Genomic DNA, 26,900 nt, shown 5'->3' with positions numbered 1-26,900 from the left:
TAATACTATTTATAACAATAAACAAATAAATCAGAACAATTCAAAATCTCAAATCAAGAAAATTAAAAGTTTAGATTTATAATCTTTAAAAATATAAAAAAACTTAAATAGATTTATCTACCATTGTTGTTGCAGTTGCTCAGTTACTGGATTCTTAAACAAAAACCACTAAAACTTATATAAAATTAATATTTACGTGGCTCGCCACGTAACTCTCATCTAGTATATTATTAAGTTTTTTGATAAAAAATCAGATTAAGTATTATCTTATACTATTTTGAAAAATATAAAATTTAAATTGTCACTAATTAAATAAATAATTTAATCAATAATTTTAACAAATATAAAATTCAAAATAGCATTTAACCAATTATAAATCAAAACTTATCATGTTGCATAGCGACATATAGTCAAGACACTTAAAAAAAGTCTAACAATGTTTTTAAATGATAATAATCCAAATGAGTACACTTAAAAACTCACATTTTGCAAAAGTTTTCTTTTTATTTATTTTTTTTTAAAAAAAATCACATTTTACAAAAGTTATTTTGTCTTTTAAATGATAAATTAAAACTTGTATTTTCAAGATGGTACAAAATAACTTTGCCAAGAAAAAAAAAGATAGTATAAAATAATGGGTGATTCTACAATACACCCCCTTAAAAGGGATGTACTGATATACCCTTAACTTATTTCGGCATCCAAAAAATTTTTTTGGCTAATTTTTTTTTCATATTCATGTACGTTATAGCTATTTAAGATAACCTACAAATTTTTGAAAAATTCGAAATAATTTACAATATAAAAAACAATGTTCAAACAGTCCATTTTACACGTGTATAAAATAAAATAGTCACGCGTGCAACACACTATTTGAAAATAGTTTTCGGTATGTTAAACTTTTCCAAATTTCTTAAAATTTTGCAGGATGTCTTAAATAAGTATAACGTACATGACCATGAGAAAAAATTTGACTAAAAAATTATTTCGAATGCTAAAACAAATAGGGGTATATCAATATCTCTTTTAAGGGGGTGCATTGTAGAATTTTCCTAAAATAATACCCTAAACTTAATTTTTGTAATTTTATAATATAATTAATTTAAAGCTAATTTTTAATACGAACCCATAAAATATATATAACTATTTTTATCATAACACCTATTATTAAATTTTATACATTATTTACCAAAACTGATATTTACCAAATTATAAATCAAGTTATTATCATTTTGCATAGAGACATATAAGTCAAGACACTTAAAAAAGTCAACAATATTTTTAAATGATAATAATCAAAATTAAGTATATGACTATTTGTGTTGTTTTTCTTCTTTTGTTCAATTTGGGCTTAGCCCATTATTCGTTTCTTGTCTTTTTACTTAAGAGAATCATGCATATCAAGGCTTGATATTTATTTTAGGCTAATTAGGATTTTTGCTCCTGAACTTTAACATGTACCAAATCATGTCCCCTAAACTTTTAAGGTCGTTAAAAATACCCCATGAACTGTTGAGATTGTTGGATTTAAGGACTTTTGTCTAATTTCATTTAATTTTACTGCTTCAGCGATTGTTTATATACTAAATCATGCTCCCCAGACTTTGATACCTACCAAATCATGCCCCTCGAATTTTGACATGTACTAAATCATGGCCCCTGGACTTTCATCCATGTTAGACTTTTTTACTAAAATTGGAAGAAAAAAAATCCTTAAATCCAACAATCTAAATAGTTCAGGGGGCATTTTCAACGATCTTAAAAGTTCAGGGGGCATGATTTGGTACATGTCAAAGTTCAGGGGGCAAAAATCGTAATTAGCCTTTATTTTACTCTCAACATAATATCCGAGCCATATTTTTGATGGGCTTTCGATCCACACCTATCAATTAGTTAGCCAATAGCAAGCGAGCAAAATAGTACCCCAACCACGAACAAGAATAAGCGAGCAAACAAAACTCTTAACTGCGAACAAATATAAGTGAGCAAATGACACTACTTATGGAAAGATAATTCAAGATTAGTGAGGAAAAATAGGCATCATCTTGAGGAGGAATATTAGATAATTTTAGGAAAACTTACAAAAATACTGGAATTTGGGTTACTTTTTACAAAAATATTGCCATACGGAAAAGTTTTCAAAAATACTGTGTTTTTATAAAACACTAGTAGAACACAGAATAGAACAACTCAAAACAACAGTAGAACAACTAAAAAACACCAGTAGAACACCAGTGAAAACTTAATACAGTATACTGTAGTATGAAACTTATAAAAAAACACAGTAAACAAGTTAAAAATATCGTCTGACAGTATTTTTGTAAAAAAAATGACAAAAGTTAGTATACAATGTAAATTTCCTTAATTTTATCCTAAATAAACTATATATATATATAAGAACATGTACCACTTCATTCATTAGCAGTTGGTTTTAAGATAGGAGGATTCTCAACAATATTATAATAATAAAGTGGTAATTATCACCTTCCGGCAAAATTGCCATCTGTTTTCTTGAGCAATATTTTTCATTAATTAATTAATTAAAACTAAATTTGGATTATGAACTGGACTGACTTCGTTCATATCAGCCTGCAAAATCATATTAATAACCATTTGTCACTTATATGTATCAACTTCACATAAATCCAACTATTAAATTAAATTTACTAAAATACCCTTTTTCATTCTGTAACAAATCCATTCTTATTAGCTATGATTTCAGTCCAAATATACATATCATACACATAATTACTAAACATAACATAAGCTTCCATGGCTAAATTCATCTTAAATTTCCATTTTTCCAATCCAAATAAATGTAAACAACTACAATTCTCTTGTTTTTATGCTTTAATCTCTGTCACCACTCTGAGTTTCTTGCTTTTTCAAACTTCAGCCTCTCAATGTGTCCTTGATATTCATAAATCTTCATCATGGAATTATGACTCAAATTGTAAAGAAGGAAATTGGGGTGGATTTATAAGTAATTGTAGTTGTGGGGAAGCTTTTGATGATTACTTATATGGATTGGCACAAAGGGCCAACCAGAGTAATAATCATCAGAAGCTTTTCTTGAATTCAACTGAACAAAATAGTTGCATTGATAATAATGATATTTCTGGCTGTGGTTTTGAAAAGCTAACAAGTGGAGTTGGTGGTTGTTCTGACTTTTCTTCAAATGATGTTGTTAATAATCTAGGAAACAAACTCAATGAGCTTGAAGAAGACTGTAAATTTCTTGGCTCAATAGCTTGTTCTTCCTGTCTAAAGAGGTGGGAAGAGATTGTTGCAAAGGATGGGAATGAGACTAAAAAAGAAGAAACTGAAACTATGGTATGTGGTTTTGCTGTTTTGATTAGTTTAAGTAGTGGAAGAGTTAAAGATGAGAATTGGATTCACACCCTTTATAGATGCCTTGGGGATCAAGACATTTCAAGAGGTAAAGTACTAATAGTTGTTTGAGCAATGAGTGTTTGCTTTTGTCTATTCTCTTTAATGTTAGTAAAAACAGCTAAAATATGCAACCTTTGTTTAACTGCAGAAAAGGAAGACAAAACTAGTAAACATAAAAAGTTGAGGACAGGTAAATTGCCTACAGCTAAAATAGCTATGTATTATATATGAAATTTGAAAGGTTTTTAGGTTGTTAAAAATTTCACCCGAACTATTGAGATAATTAGATTTATGAATTTCTATCCAGTTTTACTGTTAGTGCTTGACGTGGGCACAAGTTCAGGTGGTACAATTTGGTACCACGTTAGGCAACTGTTAGTAAAATTGAACAGAATTAGAGAAAAGTTCTTGAATTCAACAGTTTTAATAATTTTGAGAGAATTTTCAACGACTTGAAAAGTTTGAGAAACACGATTTAATACATGTCAAAGTTCAGGAGAAAAAAAATTCCAATTAGTCGATTTGAAATAATGGGGTTGTGCAAATTTGAATAAGTTTCTTGGTTATGACAGGTTTATGGATTCTAGCTGGTGCTCTAGTGGGAATGACAATACTAGTAACTGGTATAACATGGTTCTTGTATAGGAAGAGAGTTGAAGACCATCTTTTATCAGAAAAGGAGGGTAAAAATATGATCTTTTTTTTCAATCTATAAACTTTGAGACCTCACTTGATATTATTATTAACATTCTCAATTCACATAACAGAATCTGATCATAGCATGGATATGGAGTCTACAAATGAAGAAAAAGGCTGCATTAAGATATCAATTAAGGAAGTTTATTTTGCAACAGACAATCTCAATTCTTCTAACTTCATTGGCCAAGGTGTAGCAGGTGAGACCCTTAGAATTAGTGAAGAATAAATTGTTGTTCTTAAGAATGGATTTTGATATCATTTATTTTTTTTTTTCAGGGAAAGTATATAAAGGAACACTTTCAAATGGGAAACATGTTGCAGTGAAGCACATAATCAAAGATGGTCATGTAGACACATTCATTAGAGAAGTGAGAAGCCTTTCTCATGTCAAACATCCAAACCTTGTGCCTTTACTCGGATATTGTGAGGCTGCAGATGCATGTTTCCTGGTTTATGAGCTTTGCCACAATGGGAACCTTTCAGAATGGTTGTTTGGTAATAAAGTTTTCTTCTTAAATGAATCTTCTTGTCCATTTTCAAACAATGGAAATCTAATCCAAAAACTGTGACACAAAACAGGTCAAGATGTTGTTCTCTCGTGGATCGAAAGACTAAAGATTGCGATTGACAGCGCCAAAGGTCTATGGTTTCTGCATACTTATCCAGATGGATGCATTGTTCATCGCGATATCAAGGTTGTTCTTGGTCTGTATAGATTTTTACTGCTATTTACTCTTTCTTTCCAGTGATTTTGTTCTTGACATGACTTTTTGGCAGCCAACAAATATCCTCATAGATTCTAAATTTCAAGCCAAACTCTCTGACTTTGGATTGTCTAAGGTTATGGAAATAGACCAATCACATGTGGTGTCAGAAGTGAGAGGGACATTAGGCTATGTAGATCCTGAGTATCAAAGAAATCACCATGTGAACCCTTCAGGAGATGTTTACAGTTTCGGAATAGTACTATTACAACTCTTATCAGGGCAACGAGTAATCGATTTCAACTTGGCCACACCAATGCTGCTCCTCAAAATGGTGAGAAAACAAGCTTAACAACTCTTTGTTTTTTCATGTTTTGGCAACTGTTTTGATGTGTTTGTTTGGTTGATTTTCAGGCTAAATCTCTCACAGCTAAAAGTAGTAAAGACGATTTTGCTGACCCCAAACTCAAGAGGGAATACTCATTGGAAGCCTTTGAACTTGTATTCAAGCTAGCTTTGTCATGCACAGGACATAAACAGCTAAGGCCATCCATGAAACAAGTGGTCTCAACACTAGAAAATGCATTTAATATCTCAACACAATTTGATTCAGTTACTTGACTCATAATTTATCAAAGAATATTGTTCATATTTGCTTATTCAAATAGAAAAGAATTACAATATGGTGTAATAGTGTGTACATAGATTTATACAAAAGCTTCATCAATAAAACCAGAAGCTGATACACTTTAGCTATTAACTCTTACAAAAACCGAGCTAATATACTCATGACTTGATTATATATCTACACAACACGAAAGGTTTTACCCTATAAAATTTGGGTTACCAAACGTGAACAGATCGTTCTTGTGAAAGAGCAGGAGAAGCCATCAAACCAGAAGACCTTCTTTCATAAAATTCATGGAGGACCCTGATGAGAGCACCGGCTTTCTTGCTAGCTCGAGATGTACCTTCACTCAGCAGAGAATACAAAGATCCCATTAGAGATGGACTATTGGCTAATAGAGCAACCACTTCTTTTCCTCCATTTCTACAAAGAGCTAGCAGCAAAGACACGCAGTACTCCTTCCCTGTCCTAGAACTAATGGAGCTTAAAATCTCGATGATCGAATTCAAACCACCATGGTGCAAAACAGCAGCTGTCCCATCTGATTTTTCAGCAAGAGTTGCTAGAATTGCAAGTGAATCTGTCACAAGATCATCTTCTGTATCAGAAGATTTCAAAAGATTAGCAAGGACATGAACTGTCCCAGCTTCCAACACACCCTTATGATTTCCAGGGTGTGCAAGGAGCCCATATATGGCAACTAAGGCGTTTTTCTTGCCTCTACTTGCTCCATTTCTTATGAGCTCGGTTAAAGCTGGAATTGCTTCAGTAAGATTCCCAATCAAAACTCTGTACTCTTCAACTGAAGCAAGATAAAAGATTGTCCCAGCTGCATATTGTCTTGCTTCTGAGCTAACTCCCTTCTTAAGAACACTTATGAGTATTTCAAGACCTCCTTCTTGGACTATTGTGGCTCTTCCTTTGGAATTCTTGGAAAGGTTCAAAAGGGCAGCAGAAGAATTCTCTTGAGACAATGAATCTGTTGAAAGTAAAAGATTCAACAGTGGCGGGATCACACCGGCTTCTACCAAACAAGACCTATTAAAAACGCTTGTTTTGGATAGAAGCCTTGCTTCATAAGCAGCCTTGTTTTGTTCTATTCCTGTTCCAACTACAAGTGTAACAGATACAAAATCTGCAACCATATTCATGGCCTTTTCAAAAGCCAAACTATCAGCCGAAACCGCCTTCTTAACGTGACGATTTCTATGACATGAATCAACAAAAGAAATGCCCTTTTCAGAACAATAAAGCTTAATCAAACCCTTAAGAGCAGAGTTAGGTACCATTTCCATGTTCTTGAGCTTTTCACCTGTTTTGGGACAAGTTGAATTTCCAGCTCTGAACCATTTGGTAATTGAAGAACGATCATACGTTTGACCAGAAGCTACCGTTACAGGATCAATCATCATCTCCAACGATATTGGACACCGAAGATCATCTGAATTAATACCATTCAGCACTTGACTTCTACAATTTCCGTTTGATTGTTTTCTATTGGGATCACAATCAACGACACCAAAAACCACGCAACGACAATAGCAAACGAAACCCATTAGACTGCTTAGCAAACCCAACTCTTCCTTTTCGTCGTTTGAGCTCTCGAGCTCAATCTCCGAATCCAAGAACATCGCTTCCTTATTACACGAGCTCCAGTTTCTGATTCCAAGATTAACAAGTACCCATTTGAGATCGCCCATATCAGGGACAACCCCACGTTCGAACCCGCTCAGAACGGATCGAACAGCTGACCCGACCCGTTTATCGTCGGATTCGGGTTCGAACCTCGTTTTCCGCGCTTGCCTCGTTACCAAATCAACATGGTCTTTAATATCGACCGGTACGTCGATCACGGTAATCGGAAGAACATCAAGAGCCGTCGCGATCGCCCGGGAAAAGAACCGGAATTGGTTAGCTACCCGCTCCGAATTCATTAACATCCATACCCGAGAACCTTCTCTGTTACAATCCTCTAACAAGAACCGAACTTTCTGGAAAACCAAATGGAGCTCCGAGAAACCCAGAACGACGGAACCCGGAAGATCCGAATCCCATTCTCGAATTTCTTCAAGAAAAGTGAGAATCACCCCAATTTGGCGAATTGATTCGTGGGCATTTCGCTTGTTGGAAGCGAAAAAATTGGATCGGTAATTACATATTTGACGAGCAAGAGAAATTAACGAGTTGAGGAGTGTAGAGGGACGAATCTCCTCACATGGATGAATCGCCGGAAAAGTCATAATCCGGCGAGTAGAGACATTTTGAGTTTGAATCATTGAACAAAAGTTTCAAATCAAAGAGATTTCGATAAAAGTATGAACTTGTTTTCTTGTGCTTTGAATTATTAACTTTCGGTTTGAGAATTTGGATTATATATAACGTTTGGATTGGGTATGTACACGTGTAAGAATATGAATGGAGTTAAAGTTTAAGGTTAAAAGGGACTGTAGTGGCTTTGACTTTGTAAATAGAGGACACGTGGCGTGTTTGCACGTGGAGAGATCTAAGCAAGGGGTTAGGGAATGGCGGCTTCGTACATGGCTTCGAGTGAGTTTGTGTTAAGGTGACACGTGGCAGGAGCAGGGATCATGGTATGGCTCGTGAAGTTACGTGAAGAGTGATAGCCGACATCGACAATGGGAAAACAGCTTGGAATTATTATTATCAATACATTATTGATGAAAAATTATTAATTTTAATTATTTATTTATTCCTTTCTTTTCTTGAAATAATTGAAATAAATAGTTCAATACATTAATAATAGTAATGACTAATGCTAATAAATAAATAAATTCAAGAGGATGAAGATACAAGGAAAAAGGTTTGTAAGAAGGTCATTCATATGGTTCTATTATTATTATTTATTTTTGAAAAATGATTAATTAAAATTTTTAATTCTCAAATTTTAACATGTATTAAATTATTTTTTAAAATTTTTAAGATCATTAATTATTTTTAAATTATTAAAATTGTTGAATTTAAAGATTGATATCTAATTTTATTAAGTCTAACATTAATCAAAATTCATGAGATATTATTTGGTACATGTTAAAATTTGACGAGTATGATTTAATAACTATTAAAGAGAAGCATAATTTAGTACATGAGCAATTATTATATTAGTAAAATTGAATAAAATTAAACAAAATTTTTTAAATATAACAATCATAATAGTTTAGGAAAATTTTTAATTGGGAAAACAATTAAAAAAAATGTAATTTGATAGATGTGAAAGTTTATAATTTGGGAAGTAATGAAGCTGACGTTTTTTTAATTTAAAAATTTGGACGACAATTGTATTGAAATGTATGCTTAAGTAGTGATAATTATTATGAATTAATGAGCCTTCTTCCTTGGATACTTTTCCAATAAACATATAATTGTACTTTTATTTTCGGGAAAAGAGTAGATTAACATGTTAATTGCTTCATTAACTGGTCTCTAATTAATATTAATATAACCACTATTTTATATAACTATTAATTTTTTGACATTACGCGTATTTGTTTTCTTCTCACCACTATTTTAAAATAAATAATATTATAGACTCTATCCTCCAATATAAACTCCATTAAGAAAATGTTATTAAAATTTATATCTTAATTAATCTACAGAATTTTAAAATATTATATATATATATATATATATAAAGTTCTTCAAGATGAATCAAGTTCTCTCCACAAATTAAAGAGATTATCCTTTATTAATGTCCATCTTTTTGTATCATGCATGGTTAATATTTTAGCAAATCAAGTTTCACTTCCCAATTAAAACGAAATTTTCTGAGTTGAAATGATATTCAAGTTTTTTTATTTTTTTAATTATAAGAAATTACTTTATATACTATTTTTTTAACCTTTTTTTTTTTCAAATTTACGGTTTGAGTTTCTAAATAAGTTGCAGTGCTAGTTGCAATAGGGGTTCTATACAATTTTTTGCTGCAATTTAGGTTGTAGCTCTAGTTGCAATAGGGGTTTCTATGTAAAATTCTATAAAAATACAAAATAATTTGTTTTAAAGTGTAAAAATGAAAAAGATCCAAAAATAAAAAATGATATCCATATATATATATATTGAGAAATAGAATATCATAACTCCTAACGGAAAATCTATATAATGAAATTGGCCAGGTACGGTATGATCCCTATAAATTCACATATTAATAAATCTAAAAATTAATTACATATTTTTTACATGACAAGTGACGATAATTCATAAAAACAAAAGCCTATATAATTTGATGTATATATATATATGTATATAAAGTTGACTTGGATAGCTATAACTAAAGACTTGTACAGTTGCAACAGGCTCATGTGCAAAGGACTCACATAAATATATATAGGCAGAGATCTGCATGTACTGTCTAGTGATCAAGACTTAGGATACTTTCTTCATTTTGTTTGATTAACAATTTTGTACTTATTATTATCTCAGATTAAGAATCTAATTAATTACAAACACAAACATATACATTTTATTGTATTTTAGTACTTTTCCATGCCCTAACTTAATTATTTTATGGCTAAATATATTAATTATGTCCTTTTAGATTTAACTCATCTCTTTATCCTAATTTCTTGACAAGTCATAATTAATTCACAAGTCTTTGGTTTTATTTCTATGAACAATTACCTACTTTGCAGTTGCATGCACTCTCTTTATCTAACAAAGATTTTTTTTATCTATGTAATAATATTTTACAAAACAATTTTTAATTGTTAAGAGAAAAAGAAAATATGAATTTCAGAAGAAAATCTTCATGTAACAAAGTGATATATGGATTAGAATGATAGTATCGATTTATAAGTTTCTTACAATAATTGTGTATTAATTAATAATTTCAAAACATGTAAAAAGAAAATATATAAATATATATAAGAAACACTTTTAAAATGTAAATTCAATTGTTTGACCATAATTAACAAGACTTTTCATGAAACACTGCTAGACTCTATTTTAGTGGATGACCTTTGAAATTTTATACATTTTTCCTATTAGGGTCGGCTCCAAAATTAAAGTGTGTGAATTATAGCCACAATATATATATTTATTTGAAAGCATGTTTCTTGTGATCATATATATACTAGCCACTAGGTTTATTGTGTGTACACCTATTCTTTCGTATAGTTATCTTTATTTATAGATATTAATTAATGGGTTAAGAATATCCTTGATGATTAAAAATATATAACCCAAAATTTTAATATGATTGTAATTGTATATATAGAATTGGTCAAAGTAAAATAGTTGGTGTGTTCAACTTCAATTAACCACACAAAATGCTTGGACTTGGAAGAAAGAACGCCATAGGAGGAGGCGACCTCAATGCCAATAATTTGACCATCACTTTCAAATACACAAGCTTTGCACTCAAGTCTCCATCAACCTAATTTGAATCTCACATAATAATAATTTTTTTTTTAATAAATCATGTAATTTTAATAATAACAATCAACTAATAACAATCAACTAATTTTAATAATAAGTCAATATTTTATTTTATAACTATTATTTATGTATTAATATTCTTAAATTAATTTTTTAAATTATTAATTAGTGTAATTTTAATTTATTAGGCTATTTTGAAGACTAATCATACATTTGGAGTTATTAAACAAGATTTTAACACATTTTAGTGAAAAATAGTAAAAGCTGGCGAGCTCAATTTTACAAGGTAGAATTTAATTATAAATTTTGACAACCTAAGAAGTAGAATTGGACTTGGAGCTAAACATAAAACTTTTAGATCTCGTTTTCAACTTTTCGAAATATCTTGAATCGTTCAATTTCAAGTTGTATTAAAGAAGTTAATTATGGCCAAAATACTAATCTGAACACGTCACAAAAAAATTTCGGCAGTAAGGATCATGGTCGCGCGGCGAGCACTTCCCTTCCCTGCGGCAAGAGCACGATTCCAATTTTTTTCGAATTTGATATTTTTGAAATTATAGGATTTTCAAGGGTATTTATAGGACATTTAAGGTTTGTTTTTGGGGACCTTTGAATTGCATTTTTTAGAGAGAGAAGAAGAAGGAGATTGCGGCACCAATTGTTCTACATCATTGCTCTTTTTCTTCTTCGTAAACTCATACTTTTTATTATGATTTTTATTATAATGTCTAATTCAGAGTGGTTTCTTTTAGTGAAGGATTATTTCAAAACCCAAGACATGAATCTTTAATTTTTATGATGAATATTAATTTCTTAGTTTCCATTATAACGAATTGTTTCTATTTTCTATATTCAATACCATGATTATTGTTTTAATCTTATTTAGATTATTACTAAATTAAGTTTTACTTTAATTTATTATCATCTTAGGATTACTATAGTGTTTGTGATAAATTGTAGTTTTTAATATTGTCAAAGGTATTATATGCTTCATTAATTTATTGCCTAAATTAGTCTATATCCATTGATTTTAAAGCTTTACCCTAGTTAAATAAATTGGGAGGACAAGAGCAATCAAGCTCAGACAGTGTCGACAAAATTTCAAACATCAAGGCGACAAAGATGATGGTTAATAATCAAACATTACTAAATACTCTAATCAAAACAGACCCTAAAAAGAGTGGGTCACTCCCTAAGAGATTCGGAGCCATGCAAGTAGCTCATGTATGGTTTCGAGTGAGCCAACATCGCTCCCTGTGGTAAAATTAGATTACCACTCATAGTCAAAACTACCCCGTGACAAACATCACTATGACTACTTTCATAGTGATCGACACCAAGTCTCTTTGGAAGGTCAACACCGAACGACCTTTGAGCCATCTCACATATCTACCATATGTTTGTCCAGTTCTCGATAACAGCTAGTATCGACCATTTCCTTGGCAATTAAAGAGTAGTATGTGAATGTTACAACACATCAACGATATTTGCCAAGAAGACTTCCTTGATTGTGCTAACAACCAAGGGATGAGGAAGACCTCTTTTGTTGTCAAGACAGCCAAGGGGATGAAGAAGGCTTAGATGATGAAGACCTATAAGGTTAAAGACCAAGGAAAAAATAGAGACCGCACCTACAATCACTCTAAGGTGAACTTGAGATGGAGAAGACATCGCCCCCATCTTGGGTATATTAATTCGAGAGTTGGTCACATCATTAATTGACCAAAGAACAGCTAGTGACTGCATCAACAAATCATTGACAATCGCCAAGAAGACCTCTTCTACTCTGAAGCTGAGGAGATGATGAAGGCCTCCTGCGCTGTAAATCCAGGGAGATGATGAAGGCCTCCAACACTGTAAAGCTAAGGAGTTGACAAATGCCTCATTTGCTATCAAATCGACCGGAGATGAACAAGAGAAGACAAAAGGCTGCATCTGATGGAATGCTAAAGGACTTCAAGGCTACAACTTAAGAGAAGACAAAGATTACATCTATGTTTACATAAACACACAGTGTGACAAGAGATTCAATGCTAAGACAATAGGCAAAGATCAAAGTAAATGTTCCAATGGCGGCATGATTTCACAGTTGCTCAAATCAATAGAAATCACTCAAGAAATCATCTAAATTTTAAGTTAAAAATGAAAAGATAAATGATAAAAAAAGATGATCATCTTTTTTTTTTTTGATCATCTTTTCTCTTCTCTTTTTTTACTTAAAATTTTGAACCCTACTATTTAACAAGAAATGCGAATTCAAACTCCTACTCTTAGTGGGAACGCTTGAATAACATAAGCGATTGTCCAAGATTGTCAAAACTGATGTCCACCTGGTAGTTTCAAGAGAATCAGGCTTAGTTCACCTTATTAAGTCAACCTCACACTTACTTGGGGGAAAATGTTTACACCAAAAGTAATCTTGATGACGTGGACATCAATGTTTGACACATAGCAAGAAAGATGACATCTCAAAGTTAAGTAGTCCCGAGTCATAGCAAGTTGGCTTGGGAGGGGTCCCTAGCCCTGTGCCCAGGTTAACTTCGAGAGCTCTGGAATGGAAGTTTGGACTTCAATAACTTGAATTCAACTCACTATCTTTCAGTGTTCTATAGCATGAAGACATGAAGAAGTCAAATCTAGGCCCCGAGAGTTAAAATTACATGAACCTGCACCCCAAAATCCAACCTGGGCACCTAGGGTTTCACCCAGTGTCCAGGTTAACATTCCCAACTAAGGTTTCAGTTTTTGGGACCGTCTTAGTGTAAATGGGTCAAAATTTACATTGGGACATAAACTAGACATACCACAGACATATTTGAGGTATTAGAATCAAATTCGAAGCAAGTTTATTTTTTAGCACCCAGAGAACCCAGTGCCCAGGTGGACAATTTGTCAATTTGCACACCTTCCAAGTATCAAATCAATGATCTGACTTTTACATCATCTTCGACTTCATCAAAAACGGGGATATAGGTACTTTTAGGGAAGAAATAACACTTCTTGGATGCCAAAGACAAGGCCCAGCGCCCAAGTATTTTGATGGTGGTTTCCGAGAACTCTTTTGAGGATATTTTCCGTTTTTAGAAAATATTAAGATTCAAATATTTCTCATGACCAAACAGAACTTCTGAAGGGCCAAAAGGGGGACCCAATGCCTAGGTTGACATATTATCAACCTGGGCTATTCCAAACAAGTTCTCAAAAAAGAGTTTCAGGTATTTTTTTTCTATCATTAGAAATAATAAAGATTCAAGCAAACTTGAGGAGAAAACCACAACCCTGAGACCTTAGACATAGGGCCCAGCTCCCAAGTTGACCTAGTGTTGGGCCCAGCGCCCAAGTTGACAATCAACTTGGTGCACTGGTTTGGATCACTCAAATGTCAAATCTGATCCGACCATTGAATCCAAAATGGTCAAAACCAAGGTAAGAGACCTCGTCCTCAAGTTCAAGAACCTTAGAAGTATCAAAACGACATCCTGAGAGCTTGGAATTGGTGTACCAAGCGCCCAGGTTAACAAATGGCCTGATGCGCTAAGTTCTGCTTATTTGATTCTGATTCCAATTTGACTGTCTGTCTAGTTTTTCACAATGACTAAGATTTATGAATTCAGATAAGTAAAATTCACAACTTCTCATTTCTCATTTCAAACATGAGAAACTCACTCAAAAATAAAGAATTTTGAGACTCTCATTTCTGCAGAACAATAACATCTTTGAGAATTGGTGAACAACTTTGCCAAAACACATAACAGACTAAGTGATGTCAAAATATCACTTAGGCACCATAAATTATACCCACAAATGTTTTTCCACTTACCCAGCGTCCAGGTTGACATCATATGTCAACATAGGCGCTAGGATGTCAACCTGGACACTAGGTTATAAACTGAGTTCAGTAAAACAGCCACAACTTACTCAATATTGATCTGATTGACGCAATTCAACTTAAATTTTGAAGCTAAGTTAATGATCTATCAAGTCATGTCTCACACTTCAATCTCAATTCTAAATTTATCAGCCTCAAATTTCATCCCAAGGGAGTTACAAAAATAAGCTCCAAGTTACCCGCAGCAGGTCCCGCCGGGCTTCGAAAAATGACTATGAGCTTCAAAAATTAATTTTGACCGTTGGATCATTATCGATGGTCAAAATTAGCCAATTAAGATTTTTTTATATTTTGAATTAATTTTTCCTATTTTTGTGGGCTTCCTTCAACGATAAAAGGAGAGCTCTCTTAGTTCATTTTTCATATTCACAAAACTACCCACAAGGTCAGAGCATCTCTCTCTAGAAACCAGAGCTTAAGCACTTCGCCTTTTTCTATAATTACCCATCTCGTGAGAAATAAAAACTCGAAGTAGAAATAGCTTCATTACCATCACGACATGGGGAGTGAAATACTATAAATTTTTTGTGTCTCTCTAAATTATATACTTACATTTATTATTCATCTCACCAATCTAGCGAGCTGCTGTTGGCCACTTTTCAGCGTCAACACCTGTCATATGCCTGGAACAATCATTGTCGAAATATCACATTTGAGAAGTAATAGATTTAAAGCAAGAAGAACCAACTACATATTTATTTTTGACAATCTATTTTTATTTTTGAGAAACATATTTATTTCCAAAAGATTTAGAATTAAAAATATTTTACATGGTAATACATTTAGGTCGAATGTGATATTTTATTCCACAAAAATGGCATATAGGAATGAATCGATTTTTATTTCCTTTGGGATTGCCAAACTTACCAAACTACTTCTGTAATAACAATACATTTTTAGCATCCAGAAATCAAAACCCTACAAAGTAATGTCAGAACATCCAGAAATCAAATTTTCAAATTTAGTATTTGATTTAAATTGAGCCTTAATAAAACCCAAACCAGCATGACTCGTTTGTCTTGACTTTTGAACCTCTTAAAAATGTTAGAACCTAGATTTAGCATTTTAACATTTCTTTTCAATTTTTCAAGTTTCTTAGTTAAATATACAATTTTAGAATTTTTTGAAATCAATTCAGATTCACAACATGTATTTTTCTCTTCAAGATCTTTGATGTTGTGAGATAACTCTTTATTAAATTTTACTAAGGAACAGTTTTCATCACAAATTTACATCAACTTACCAAACATTACCTTGTAAGATTTTGTCAATGATCCTTCATCAAGTTCTGACTCATTTGAATATGAAAGAGCTCATTTATCATTGTCATCAGTCAATGTATTGTTTAAACACAAAACTTTTCTTTTCTTTTATTTTTTCTATAAATTACTTGACAAAACACTTGTTCAAATAATATTTTCATCTTCACTATTTTTAAAATCATCGAAACTCCAAGTAACATTAAAATCCTTTTTATTCTTTTTCAAGGTATTGACACATTCAGATTGAATATGACCATGCCCTTTGCATTTTCTGCATTAAATACCCTTTTTATTATTGGGGACAAAATAATCAGATACATAATTACCTTTTGGAATTTTTGAGAAATTCTTTTTATTTTCAACATTTATCATGTGCTTTTGAAAATTAGCCAATTCATCATCATCCTCATAATCAGAAACATATTTTTCAAAAACTTTAAAGAGAATACCTTTGCTTTTCTCATTTGAAGAGTTTGACTTACCCTTTTTCTTAATTTGCCAAAAAATTTTGCCTATTCCATTGCTAGTATTTCGTGTCAAATCTATCAAGAAGCACACGAATGATTTTTCGAACCAACACAAATTTATCTAATTTTTTTCCCAAGGAAAAAAATTCATTAGCAATATCAAATAATCTTTCATAAAATTCATATTAAGTTTCAATTTTTGACGTTCTTAATTCATTGAATCTAGTTTGCAACATGGTAAAACGTGATCTCTTTACATCAGCGGTATCTTCAAACTAAGTTTGAAGGATTTCTCATGTCTCCTTTAAAGATTCACAAGATTATATCAATTCAATAAAGCCTTCACCAATACCATTAAAAATACCATGCAAAGCTTTATTATTATAATCAGATAATTTTCATCTTTAGTAGTTCAATTAAGTTCAAGTTTTACCTTAGCATTACCTTCATCATCATTTTTAATAGGTCGAGACCAACTTGAAAGTATAGCTCTCCATGCCTTCTTATCTTGTGACTTAATAAATGATCTGATTCTGACCTTCGAATATGGATAATTCGAGTCATTGAACATGGGTGGTCGAGTAATGGAGCTTCCTTCTACAAACAACGACATCTCACATAAAACAATTCAAATGTAATAAAATAAACTCAAGATCTCACTAAGAGTTTAATGACTTACTCTGATACCAATTGAAATTTTATATTTTAATATTACTAATTTTTTATTTAACTAATTAATGAATTAAATACGGAATAATAAATATGGTACCGAAACAGTTATTATGTAGCTACAGAACACAACTCCGTAACTACAAGATAAAAGTAGAAAATAAACAGTCCAAAAAAAAATAAAAACACACAAGATATTTATACGTGGTATCAACAATCCTTGTAGATTGTTACTAGTCTACGGGGTCACGCCCATAGATAAGATTCATTAGATAGATCTCAAAAATACAAAGTAATTGACTTATGCATAAATAGAATCCCTCTTATTGTATGCCACAAGCTTGATGTATACCACCTTCTAACTGAATCTTGATGAAACTTCAAGTGCTCGAACTCCTTTCGATCTCTTTGAAGAGTGCTTGCTTCCTCGCGAGGCAAGACTTGAAAAGCTATCCTCTGAAAGCCTGTAGAACCTTATCCCGAAGGTAGCACTGTTGTTTTTCTTCTTTTGTAGACTTGATTACAAACTCAATACAATACAAAATACATAAACACGGCAGAAGAGATGAACACTCTCTCATCTACACAACAAAGACACTTTTTCTTACAAGATATGAATGAAATATAAAGATGTGAAAGAGATACTGAACCTAGCTGCTATAAGGTGTATTTATAATCAATATACACCTTATTGACAGCTCATACACAGTCTAAACGAGACCATAGCTCACAAGAAACTTCTCTAAAAATGATCTTCAATCAGCCCAAAAAATTTTGCTTGTGTACTTACAAAATCTTGAGCAGTAAGTGCGATTTTTCTTTTACAGAAAAGGAAAGTCTTAATTTGGTTTTCTTCACAAGAAATCTGATCAAACTAATTAGGAAACTCATATAAGATCAGGTTAACACAGCTGAAAAAAATAGAAATTAATGTATTCATAAAACTTACCTTTTATGACAGATTTTCTAAATATAAAAAAGATTGTCACTTTTCAAACTTTATATAAATCAATTAAATTCAAATATATAATTAACATATATAATTATTACATATCTTTTATAAATTATATTTTTGGCCCCTAATAAGATAATTTTTTGTCTTTTGGCCTCCATCTTGACAAGTGTATATCAAATCAAAATTGGCCTAGGAATCAACAGCATGTGCAAAATCAGATACTCTCTTCTCTTTGTTTATCACTCTCCAACTCTCTCCCTTTGGCTTCTTCTCAATTGATCTTTCATTCATTCAACACACAGGCTGGCTCTCAGATCAGATTTGTATAAAAAAAGATACTCTGTTTTCTGCAGTAATATGAATAAACCAATTTACTAGACATGACATGACTCAATTTTAATATAAACAAATATATAAAAGTCATCAATTTGCAGAGTATGGACAAACTAATGTGTAAGATAGTAGTTAGTTAGTGTTAGATGTTGTTATGTTGTTTCAAAGCTTTTTGTGGCTACTTGCATGGCCTTTTTATTGTTTAGTACATATGTGCTATGTACTCCTGTCAATGTCATATCAAAATTCAAACAATATCTATCTGAGCCAGCCAACACACTTCTGGCAAAATCTAGTTTTGTCAAGAAACAATGACATTTTCTACTCACTACTACCCCCTGTTTTTTATGTCCAAGTGAGATTCTAAATGAATACAAGTGTTTGTCAAGTTTATGTGTAATTTATATGCACTATACTAATAAAGGTTTACTTAAGTCTAGTTAGCCAAATATTTGTATATGAGCATTGCTATTAAGAACTTAACGTTTGGCCAATAGATGGTAATTTTTTATAATAATTGTTAAACTAAAATATGTAATACCGAATACTTAATAATACTAATAATGATATGATACCAAACCTTAACAGCTTGAACAATAGTGAAACAACCACTTTGAACCAAAATATTGCCTTTTCAAGATTGTTACAATTGGTCACTATCTTAACTAAAAACTTGAAATTTATTGTGTAATTATTCTCTAGGGGGGTCCCAAAAGCTAAGAAAAAGATAATTTCAGACCTTTGAATAGCCCCCACAACAAGTCCTGCCAAACTTTCTCAAATCCATCCCATATCATCTTTTTGATATTTGTCTTAAAGCTTCAAAACCTTTAATAACAAGAGATATTATCAAAGATATAGCCAGCTAATTAACAACCAATCAAGATTACGAACCTCACTAAAACCTCCCAATAAAAAGAGATATCAACCACAAGTTCTCTAAGTCAAAGTTCAATAGAAAAAAAAAACATGGCATTTTGGCAAACTCAATTACCCTTTTCTGTTTTCTTATTCTTTTGCATTACAGTATTGGTTTCTTCTGGAAGCATTAGGCATTACACACCTCCAAGTGTTACACATTTAACAGATCTTTTTCCTAAAATTCCTGTTAGTGATGGATATTCTAACTTCTATGGAGACTCACATATAAAGCTCACTAGTAATGGTTCCATAGCAACTCTTACTCTTGACAAATCCTCAGGTAAAATCCTTTAAATTTAAGCCAACATTATGTTTTTATTTATCTGAATTTCGTTCTAATTTTCTTATACTTGGTTCTGGTTTTGGTACAGGTTCTGGATTAGCCTCTAAAAACAAATACCAATATGGATTCTTTAGTGCTGCAATTAAACTACCATCTGGTCTTTCTTCTGGTGTTGTAGTGGCTTTTTATGTAAGCTATGATCACTTCTATTTTTCCAATGTTTTTTATAACAGAAAAAGATAAAGACTTTTTTATGTGACACATGCAAGACTTACAAAACAACATATTGCAGTTGTCTAATGCAGATGATTTCCCACACAATCATGATGAAATAGACATAGAATTACTTGGTCATGACAGGAGAAAAGATTGGATTTTTCAAACAAATGTATATGCAAATGGAAGTGTTAACACAGGTAGAGAAGAGAAATTCTACCTCTGGTTTGACCCAACTACACAGCACCACCATTACAGCATCCTCTGGAATAGTCATCACATAGTGTAAGAAAAATACCATTAAAAATCAAAAATCAAAACTTTCCCATTAAAAATATCACCTTTTAAGACATACCCATTTGAAAATTTTCAGGTTTTTCGTTGACAATGTACCAGTTAGAGAATTTCCTCGAAACAATGCTGTTTTCCCATTAAAACCCATGTCAGTATATGCAACCATATGGGATGGTTCACAGTGGGCAACTCATGGTGGAAAATACCCAGTTAACTACAAAAACGCACCGTTTACAGCTTCTTTTACAGAAATGGAGATGAATGGGTGTGTTTATTCGAAACAAAATGATAGTGTTTCGTTGTGTTCTAAGAAGAACAACCCTTCGAGTTTGGACCCAGTTGAGGGACATGAGTTTGCCACTCTTTCGAAACAACAAGTTACAGCCATGGATTGGGCTAGAAGAAAGCTCATGCTTTATTCTTATTGTAAAGACACATCAAGATTCAAAGTCTTACCTCCTGAGTGCAAATGAATCAGAGTACAAGAAATTTCACAAGGCTCTACCATGTAGTTTTTTTTTTTTTATTAATGATTTTTTTTATCTAATAAATAAATTGCATTATACTGTAAGTTGTAACACCCAATTTATTACCATCCTATATTATAAAGCTCTGATCTAATTATAGTGATTTTATTTCATGATTGAATTTGGGTTTATCTTGTTTGCCTAATCATTAATATTGGCTAGTTATTATCTTTGGTTTGGTGTTTTGATGAAATATACAACCAAACGAAATAGATGTACTAATACATTTTTATTCATTTTAGTATTTGAAATAATTTTGTAGTTAATTTTTCTAAAATATTTATATATAAAGTAATTGAGGAAAATCATTTGGTATTTAAAATTTTTTTTAAAATTTACCATCTTAAATAATTACAACGTGAGAAAAAGAAATTGAAAAATTTTCCTAAATACCAAAACAGATAAAAGTCTACCGAAACATCTCCTTAAGAATATGTATTGTAGGATTGAGGACCAACTCAAAAATGGGGCAGAAGACAGAAATGTTTATATTCTTTAACACTCATAAAATATGCAACAACAAGAAGACGTAGGAACCCACCCCAAGGCTCGTTAAGGCTCCTTACACAAGCCTAAAAAATTCTTTAATAAAAAAATTCCAAATTTATTTTTAAAAATATTATAGTTTGTGTTTTTACTATTATTTATTAAAAAATATAATTATTTTTTTAAAAAAAAAATACTTAATTTATTTTTTTAAGATACTACAATCAACATTTTATTAAAAAAATTACATAATTATATTTTTAAGTATTTACCACTATACATAAAAAAAAAAATTAATTAAATTTTTTTGCCCAATACTGGACGACCTGTAGGATTATTCAAAACTTAATAGCATAATAGTAAATGATATCAATTAAGAACACGTCTTGAAATTAGGGTGGAGTAATGGTAATAGGACACCGCCGATAGATTCATGAATATATAATTTATGGTAGCCACTTAATAATTAAGTCACCAACTATAATAATCTCAAGCTTCCATTGATTATTATGTCCAAAAAATGAGAAAAGGAAATTACAAGGAAGAAAGTGAATACATTACATACATATAAATAGACATAGTACCAATTGTGAACCCATCTTATCTGTCTCATAAAAATAATAAACCTAAATTGACATTTCCACATTCCAATGTCTTTTTTATTTAAAAAGTTCCAACCAATTCACAGCTAATTAAGCTACACTCTACCAAGCATATATTTATATAGAATTGCTAAGGAGTATTATTGGTACCAAACACCCTCTTTAGTGTCATACTGTTATTAGTATTAATTAAATAGCATATCCTATATAACTTAAAAAAAAAATTAGAGAATATCGTTGATAACTCTAAGATTTAGAGTTATTATCATATCTTTAAGCTTGAATTTAATGTGAATTGTGGATCAATTAATGTTTATATTGTGTAATTGTGTCTAGTTTGTTGTGTCTTTGTAATAAATGAAAGTGTGTGTGTTAGTAAGTGTTAAATAGACTTATGTTATTGTTTTTATGTGTTTTAAGCAGAAAAAATACAAGAATAGGTATTTGAAAATTTTTGGGACAAGGGGAAAAAGGAGCAGGAAAATGATTATTGCTGACTGGCATTGCTGTAGCACTCATCGCGTAGCAATTCGTCAGCCCAGTAAGTTTATTTTGGCAGAATGTCCAGCTGGCTTTAATGAAAAGAAAAACGAGCTGAGGTGGCGGAATTTGGCTATTGACTCAACAAACATGTGGAAAATGAAGGACAAGTGGGTGATGATTGGGATTTCCAATTAGGGTAAACTTTGGTACCCTAATTGGGGAGCAAGGAGGAAAAAGAGGATGAATAGATGAGAGGTGGCTGCACTTGAATACTAGTACGAAAAATACAGCAGAGAAAAAAAGAAAGTTTCTAAGTACAAAGAAGGAAGAAGAGTACAAAGAAGAAGAAGATTGAGAAGAAGGAGAAGAAGGCAACATTCAAAGAAAGGATTTGAGCTCATCACTCATTTCCCTTGCTCTCTACTTCGTTTGTATCATTTCCTTCTCTTCAAGTTCTTTTTAATTCCATGAACAATATGTTTTCTAGTTTTGAGTTTTTAATTTCAGCTATGCACTAAACTTTTTGAGATTTGGGTGGTTATGAACCCTTGTATGGACTAGTGTTTGGATTTTGCAATGATGAAGTAATCTTGGCTTAGTTCAATTAGTTGTGATGAAATGTTGAATGAATGTTAATTTTTGGCCATTTTTAACATTTAGCAAGCTAGATCTTACTTGGAAAAGTAAGACCTAGTTGAACCCTTCTAATTGATGCATGATTTTTACCTTTACTTTTAGGTATTAATTAGTAGTGAAATAGGAATATTTTGCTACCATGTATAACTAAGGATTTGATGCTTTATTGGGCTATTTGTGATCTAAACTGATGTAGGAATGCATTGTGAGATTATGAATGGTTATTTGCAAGTTTTGGAAAAAGCTTGCTGGTTTTTTTGAAATTTGTTAACTGCGGGATTCTTTGAGTCATTCTTTGAGTCATTCTTTGTATCAACTGGGACATACAAGTGGAAATTAATCACCCAAGTCTATTTTCCTAATCTGAAATTACCACCATTTTAATCACTTTTAGTTTCTTATTTTTAGTTTATTTAGTTTAAAAAAATTAGTTCTCAAGTTTAGATTCAAGGCTATAGATTTTTCTCGTGAATTACATGTGTGACTTTATTTTATTTTTATTTGAAATTCTTGGAATTACGTTTAGTTGATTTAACATTATTTAGTAAAAAGTCCCTGTGGAGACGAACTTTGATTACTTATCATTGTATTACTTGTTTGTGATTGTGTACACTTGCGCAATTATAAAGCAATATAATTTTCACAACAAGTTTTTGGCGCCGTTGCCGGGGACTTTAAGTTCTAAATTTTGTTTTATCAACTAATTGACATTCTAAGAATTTTTGTGCTTTTAATCTTGCTGGTTTGTCTTTGAAATCTCAGGTATCTATAGTGTATGAACCAACAAGAGGACTTTGAACTTGCTCCTATTGATCCCGAGATTGAACGTACATTCCGAAGAAGAAGAAGGGTTCAAAAGGCTAAGGGCCGAGACATCATGGCTGAAAATTTTGATGATGATGGGGTTGCTCCACAAATTGCTAATCCCGTCATATTGGCAGATGATCGAGCAAGGGCTATAAGGGAGTATGCAGCCCCCATGTTTAATGAGCTCAATCCAGGCATTGTGAGGCCTGAAATACAAGCACCGCACTTTGAGCTCAAGCCAGTGATGTTTCAAATGCTCCAAACCGTGGGGCAATTCAGCGGGTTGCCAACTGAAGATCCTCACCTCCATCTCCGTTCATTCTTGGAGGTGAGTGATTCTTTCAAGATCCAAGGAGTAAGTGAAGAGGTGTTAAGGTTGAAGCTATTCCCATTCTCACTACGAGACCGAGCTAGATCATGGCTCAACACTTTACCGCCTGATTCTGTGACCAACTGGAATGACCTTGCTGAGAAGTTTTTGAGGAAATACTTTCCTCCTACTAGAAATGCAAAATTCAGAAGTGAGATCATGTCTTTTCAGCAACTTGAAGATGAGTCCACAAGTGATGCGTGGGAGAGGTTTAAAGAACTCTTGCGAAAGTGTCCACATCATGGCATTCCACATTGTATTCAGATGGAGACTTTTTATAATGGCTTGAATGCCGCTTCTCGAATGGTGTTAGATGCATCGGCCAATGGTGCTATTTTGTCGAAGTCTTACAATGAAGCATTTGAGATTTTGGAGACCATTGCAAGTAACAACTACCAATGGTCCAACACTAGAGCTCCAACAAGTAGAAAAGTGGCGGGAGTCCTTGAGGTGGATGCAATAACAGCTTTGACAGCTCAAATGGCTTCCATGACGAATGTTTTGAAGAATTTGAGTATTGGGAACGCTAAAAATATTCAACCAGCTGCTGCCATTCAAAGTGATGATGTCTCATGTGTGTTTTGTGGAGAAGGGCATGCGTTTGAGAAGTGTCCATCTAATCCAGAGTCCGTTTGTTACATGGGAAATCAGAATTTTAATAGAAACAATGGGGCATTCTCAAACTCTTACAATCAAGCATGGAAGAATCATCCTAATTTGTCTTGGGGGGGTCAAGGAGCAAGCTCAAGCACCGCACCAGCCCAAGGAAGACAAGCATATCCACCGGGTTTTTCACAACAACCCCGACATTCACAACATGCTCAAAATGCCCAACCAAGTTCTTTGGAAAGTCTAATGCGGGATTATATGGCAAAAAATGATGCGGTGATATAAAGTCAAGCTGCCTCTCTTCGAAACTTAGAGTTGCAACTTGGACATTTGGCCAATGAATTGAAAGCTAGGCCGCAAGGTTCTTTGCCTAGTGACACGGAGAATCCAAGGAGGGATGGAAAGGAGCAATGCAAATCCATTCACTTGAGGAGTGGCAAGCATCTGCAAAATTCCGAGGAGGAAATAAAGGGTAGTGGGGAGCCCACTTCAATCCAAAATGACGAAAAGTTGAGTAAAAAAACTGCCCAGAAAATTGCTGATACCAGACCAGTTGATACAGCATCGGGTCAGCAATCTGACAGTCAGCAATCCACACCAGTATGTACTAAACCACCCCTTCCATTTCCTCAAAGATTTCGGAAACAGCAGCAAGATGGGCAATTCAAGAAGTTTTTAGATGTGTTGAAGCAGCTCCATATCAATATTCCATTGGTGGAAGCATTGGAGCAAATGCCAAATTATGTCAAGTTCTTAAAAGACATTTTGACGAAGAAAAGGAGGTTGGGGGAGTTTGAAACTGTAGCTCTTACCGAAGGATGCAGCGCCATGTTGAAAAGTAAGATTCCACCGAAGTTGAAGGATCCGGGTAGTTTTACAATCCCTTGTTCTATTAGGGGGCGGGATGTTGGAAGAGCCTTATGTGATTTGGGTGCAAGCATCAACCTCATGCCTATGTTGATCTTTAAGAAGTTGGGTATTGGTGAAGCACGTCCTACAACTGTTACATTGCAACTTGCTGACAGGTCCATGGCCCATCCGGAAGGAAAAATAGAAGATGTTCTAGTACAGGTTGACAAGTTCATTTTTCCAGCTGATTTCATCATCCTAGACTATGAAGCTGATCGAGATGTGCCTATTATCTTGGGTCGACCATTCCTTGCTACCGGGAGAACTCTGATTGATGTGCAAAATGGGGAGCTCACAATGAGGGTGAATGATCAAAAAGTCACCTTTAATGTGTTCAATGCTATGAGATTTCCGGATGAGATAGAAGAGTGTTCCCGCATAAGTGTAATTGACTCGCTAGTGGCTGAAAAATTTCAGAAGGAAGCTTGGAGGGATGAGAAATTTATAAGTTCTTTTGATGAGCTTGAAGCCTTGAGTGAAGATGAAGACAACCAAGTTGCTTGGGTGGAGCCATTGCAACCTACTCCTAACTTCAAGAAGCCCTTTGAATCTTTGGAGTTGAAGGAAAGTAATTTTAAGCCTCCAAAACCCTCCATCCAAGAACCACCGAAGTTGGAGTTGAAACCCTTGCCAAGCCATCTGAAGTATGCCTATTTGGGGGAGAATGACACGCTGCCAGTTATTATAGCATCAAACTTGGTAGTTGAAAATGAAGGTGCTTTGCTAGAGGTGTTGAAAAAGCATAAGAAAGCAATCGGGTGGACTATGGCGGACATAAGGGGTATTAGTCCAACGATTTGCACGCACAAGATACTTTTAGAAGCTGGTTGTAGTAATTCTGTTGAGCATCAGCGAAGATTGAATCCCGTCATGAAAGAAGTGGTGCGAAAAGAAGTGATCAAGTGGCTAGATTATGGTATTGTGTACCCAATTTCGGATAGCTCATGGGTTAGTCCTGTTCAATGTGTGCCCAAGAAAGGCGGAGTCACGGTGGTGGCTAATGCAAACAATGAGTTGATTCCTACTCGAACCGTGACCGGTTGGAGGGTGTGTATGGACTACCGGAAGCTAAACAAGGCTACTCGGAAGGATCATTTCCCGCTGCCATTTATTGACCAAATGTTGGATCGTTTGGCGGGAAAAGAGTTTTATTGCTTTCTTGACGGATATTCGGGTTACAACCAGATTTCTATAGCACCGGAAGATCAAGAGAAAACCACCTTCACTTGTCCATATGGTACCTTTGCCTTTAGGAGGATGCCATTTGGATTGTGCAATGCTCCCGCGACTTTCCAAAGGTGTATGATGGCTATTTTCTCGGATATGGCTGAAAGTATTTTGGAGATATTCATGGATGACTTCTC

The 26,900-nt window shown here is 33.2% G+C and overlaps 3 protein-coding genes, 1 long non-coding RNA gene and 1 other non-coding gene across 5 annotated transcripts; 2 read left to right on the top strand and 3 right to left on the bottom strand.

Annotated features, from left to right (window-relative positions):
* The first annotated feature begins 2,589 nt into the window (after positions 1 to 2,589).
* On the top strand, positions 2,590 to 7,770 carry LOC115712650 (PTI1-like tyrosine-protein kinase 3). Its single transcript, XM_030640957.2, has 8 exons — positions 2,590 to 3,439; positions 3,542 to 3,583; positions 3,966 to 4,076; positions 4,161 to 4,289; positions 4,369 to 4,587; positions 4,672 to 4,787; positions 4,870 to 5,130; positions 5,211 to 7,770. The coding sequence occupies exons 1-8, from the start codon at positions 2,773 to 2,775 to the stop codon at positions 5,415 to 5,417; spliced, it is 1,752 nt and encodes a 583-aa protein (XP_030496817.2). The 5' UTR covers positions 2,590 to 2,772; the 3' UTR covers positions 5,418 to 7,770.
* Positions 5,425 to 7,700, bottom strand: LOC115715219 (U-box domain-containing protein 19). Its single transcript, XM_030644061.2, has one exon. The coding sequence runs from the start codon at positions 7,698 to 7,700 to the stop codon at positions 5,640 to 5,642; it is 2,061 nt and encodes a 686-aa protein (XP_030499921.2). The 3' UTR covers positions 5,425 to 5,639.
* Positions 7,771 to 18,022: 10,252 nt separating the features above from the next.
* Positions 18,023 to 19,222, bottom strand: LOC115714878 (uncharacterized). The gene is made up of 2 exons (XR_004011141.2): positions 19,133 to 19,222; positions 18,023 to 18,407 (listed from the first exon to the last, which is right to left on the bottom strand). It is a non-coding gene; the product is annotated as an uncharacterized LOC115714878 (long non-coding RNA).
* Positions 19,223 to 19,230: 8 nt separating this feature from the next.
* Positions 19,231 to 20,751, top strand: LOC115714877 (probable xyloglucan endotransglucosylase/hydrolase protein 33). Its single transcript, XM_030643639.2, has 4 exons — positions 19,231 to 19,594; positions 19,686 to 19,786; positions 19,890 to 20,098; positions 20,187 to 20,751. The coding sequence occupies exons 1-4, from the start codon at positions 19,363 to 19,365 to the stop codon at positions 20,578 to 20,580; spliced, it is 936 nt and encodes a 311-aa protein (XP_030499499.2). The 5' UTR covers positions 19,231 to 19,362; the 3' UTR covers positions 20,581 to 20,751.
* Positions 20,752 to 24,159: 3,408 nt separating this feature from the next.
* Positions 24,160 to 24,266, bottom strand: LOC133037608 (small nucleolar RNA R71). Its single transcript, XR_009687700.1, has one exon. It is a non-coding gene; the product is annotated as a small nucleolar RNA R71 (small nucleolar RNA).
* Between the last annotated feature and the right edge of the window lie 2,634 nt (positions 24,267 to 26,900).

This window comes from Cannabis sativa, chromosome 4 (genome assembly GCF_029168945.1).
Source record: "Cannabis sativa cultivar Pink pepper isolate KNU-18-1 chromosome 4, ASM2916894v1, whole genome shotgun sequence".
NCBI lineage: Eukaryota > Viridiplantae > Streptophyta > Magnoliopsida > Rosales > Cannabaceae > Cannabis > Cannabis sativa.
This window is presented reverse-complemented; position numbering and strand designations above follow the sequence as displayed.

Bases quoted from the DNA above. Each gene is read 5' to 3' on its own strand.
- LOC115712650 (XM_030640957.2), top strand. From the start codon at position 2,773: ATGGCTAAATTCATCTTAAATTTCCATTTTTCCAATCCAAATAAATGT. The intron at 4,290-4,368 runs GTGAGACCCTTA...TTTTTTTTTCAG, and splicing joins CATTGGCCAAGGTGTAGCAG to GGAAAGTATATAAAGGAACA. The intron at 5,131-5,210 runs GTGAGAAAACAA...GTTGATTTTCAG, and splicing joins CAATGCTGCTCCTCAAAATG to GCTAAATCTCTCACAGCTAA.
- LOC115715219 (XM_030644061.2), bottom strand. From the start codon at position 7,700: ATGATTCAAACTCAAAATGTCTCTACTCGCCGGATTATGACTTTTCCG.
- LOC115714877 (XM_030643639.2), top strand. From the start codon at position 19,363: ATGGCATTTTGGCAAACTCAATTACCCTTTTCTGTTTTCTTATTCTTT. The intron at 19,595-19,685 runs GTAAAATCCTTT...GTTTTGGTACAG, and splicing joins TACTCTTGACAAATCCTCAG to GTTCTGGATTAGCCTCTAAA. The intron at 19,787-19,889 runs GTAAGCTATGAT...AACATATTGCAG, and splicing joins GTGTTGTAGTGGCTTTTTAT to TTGTCTAATGCAGATGATTT.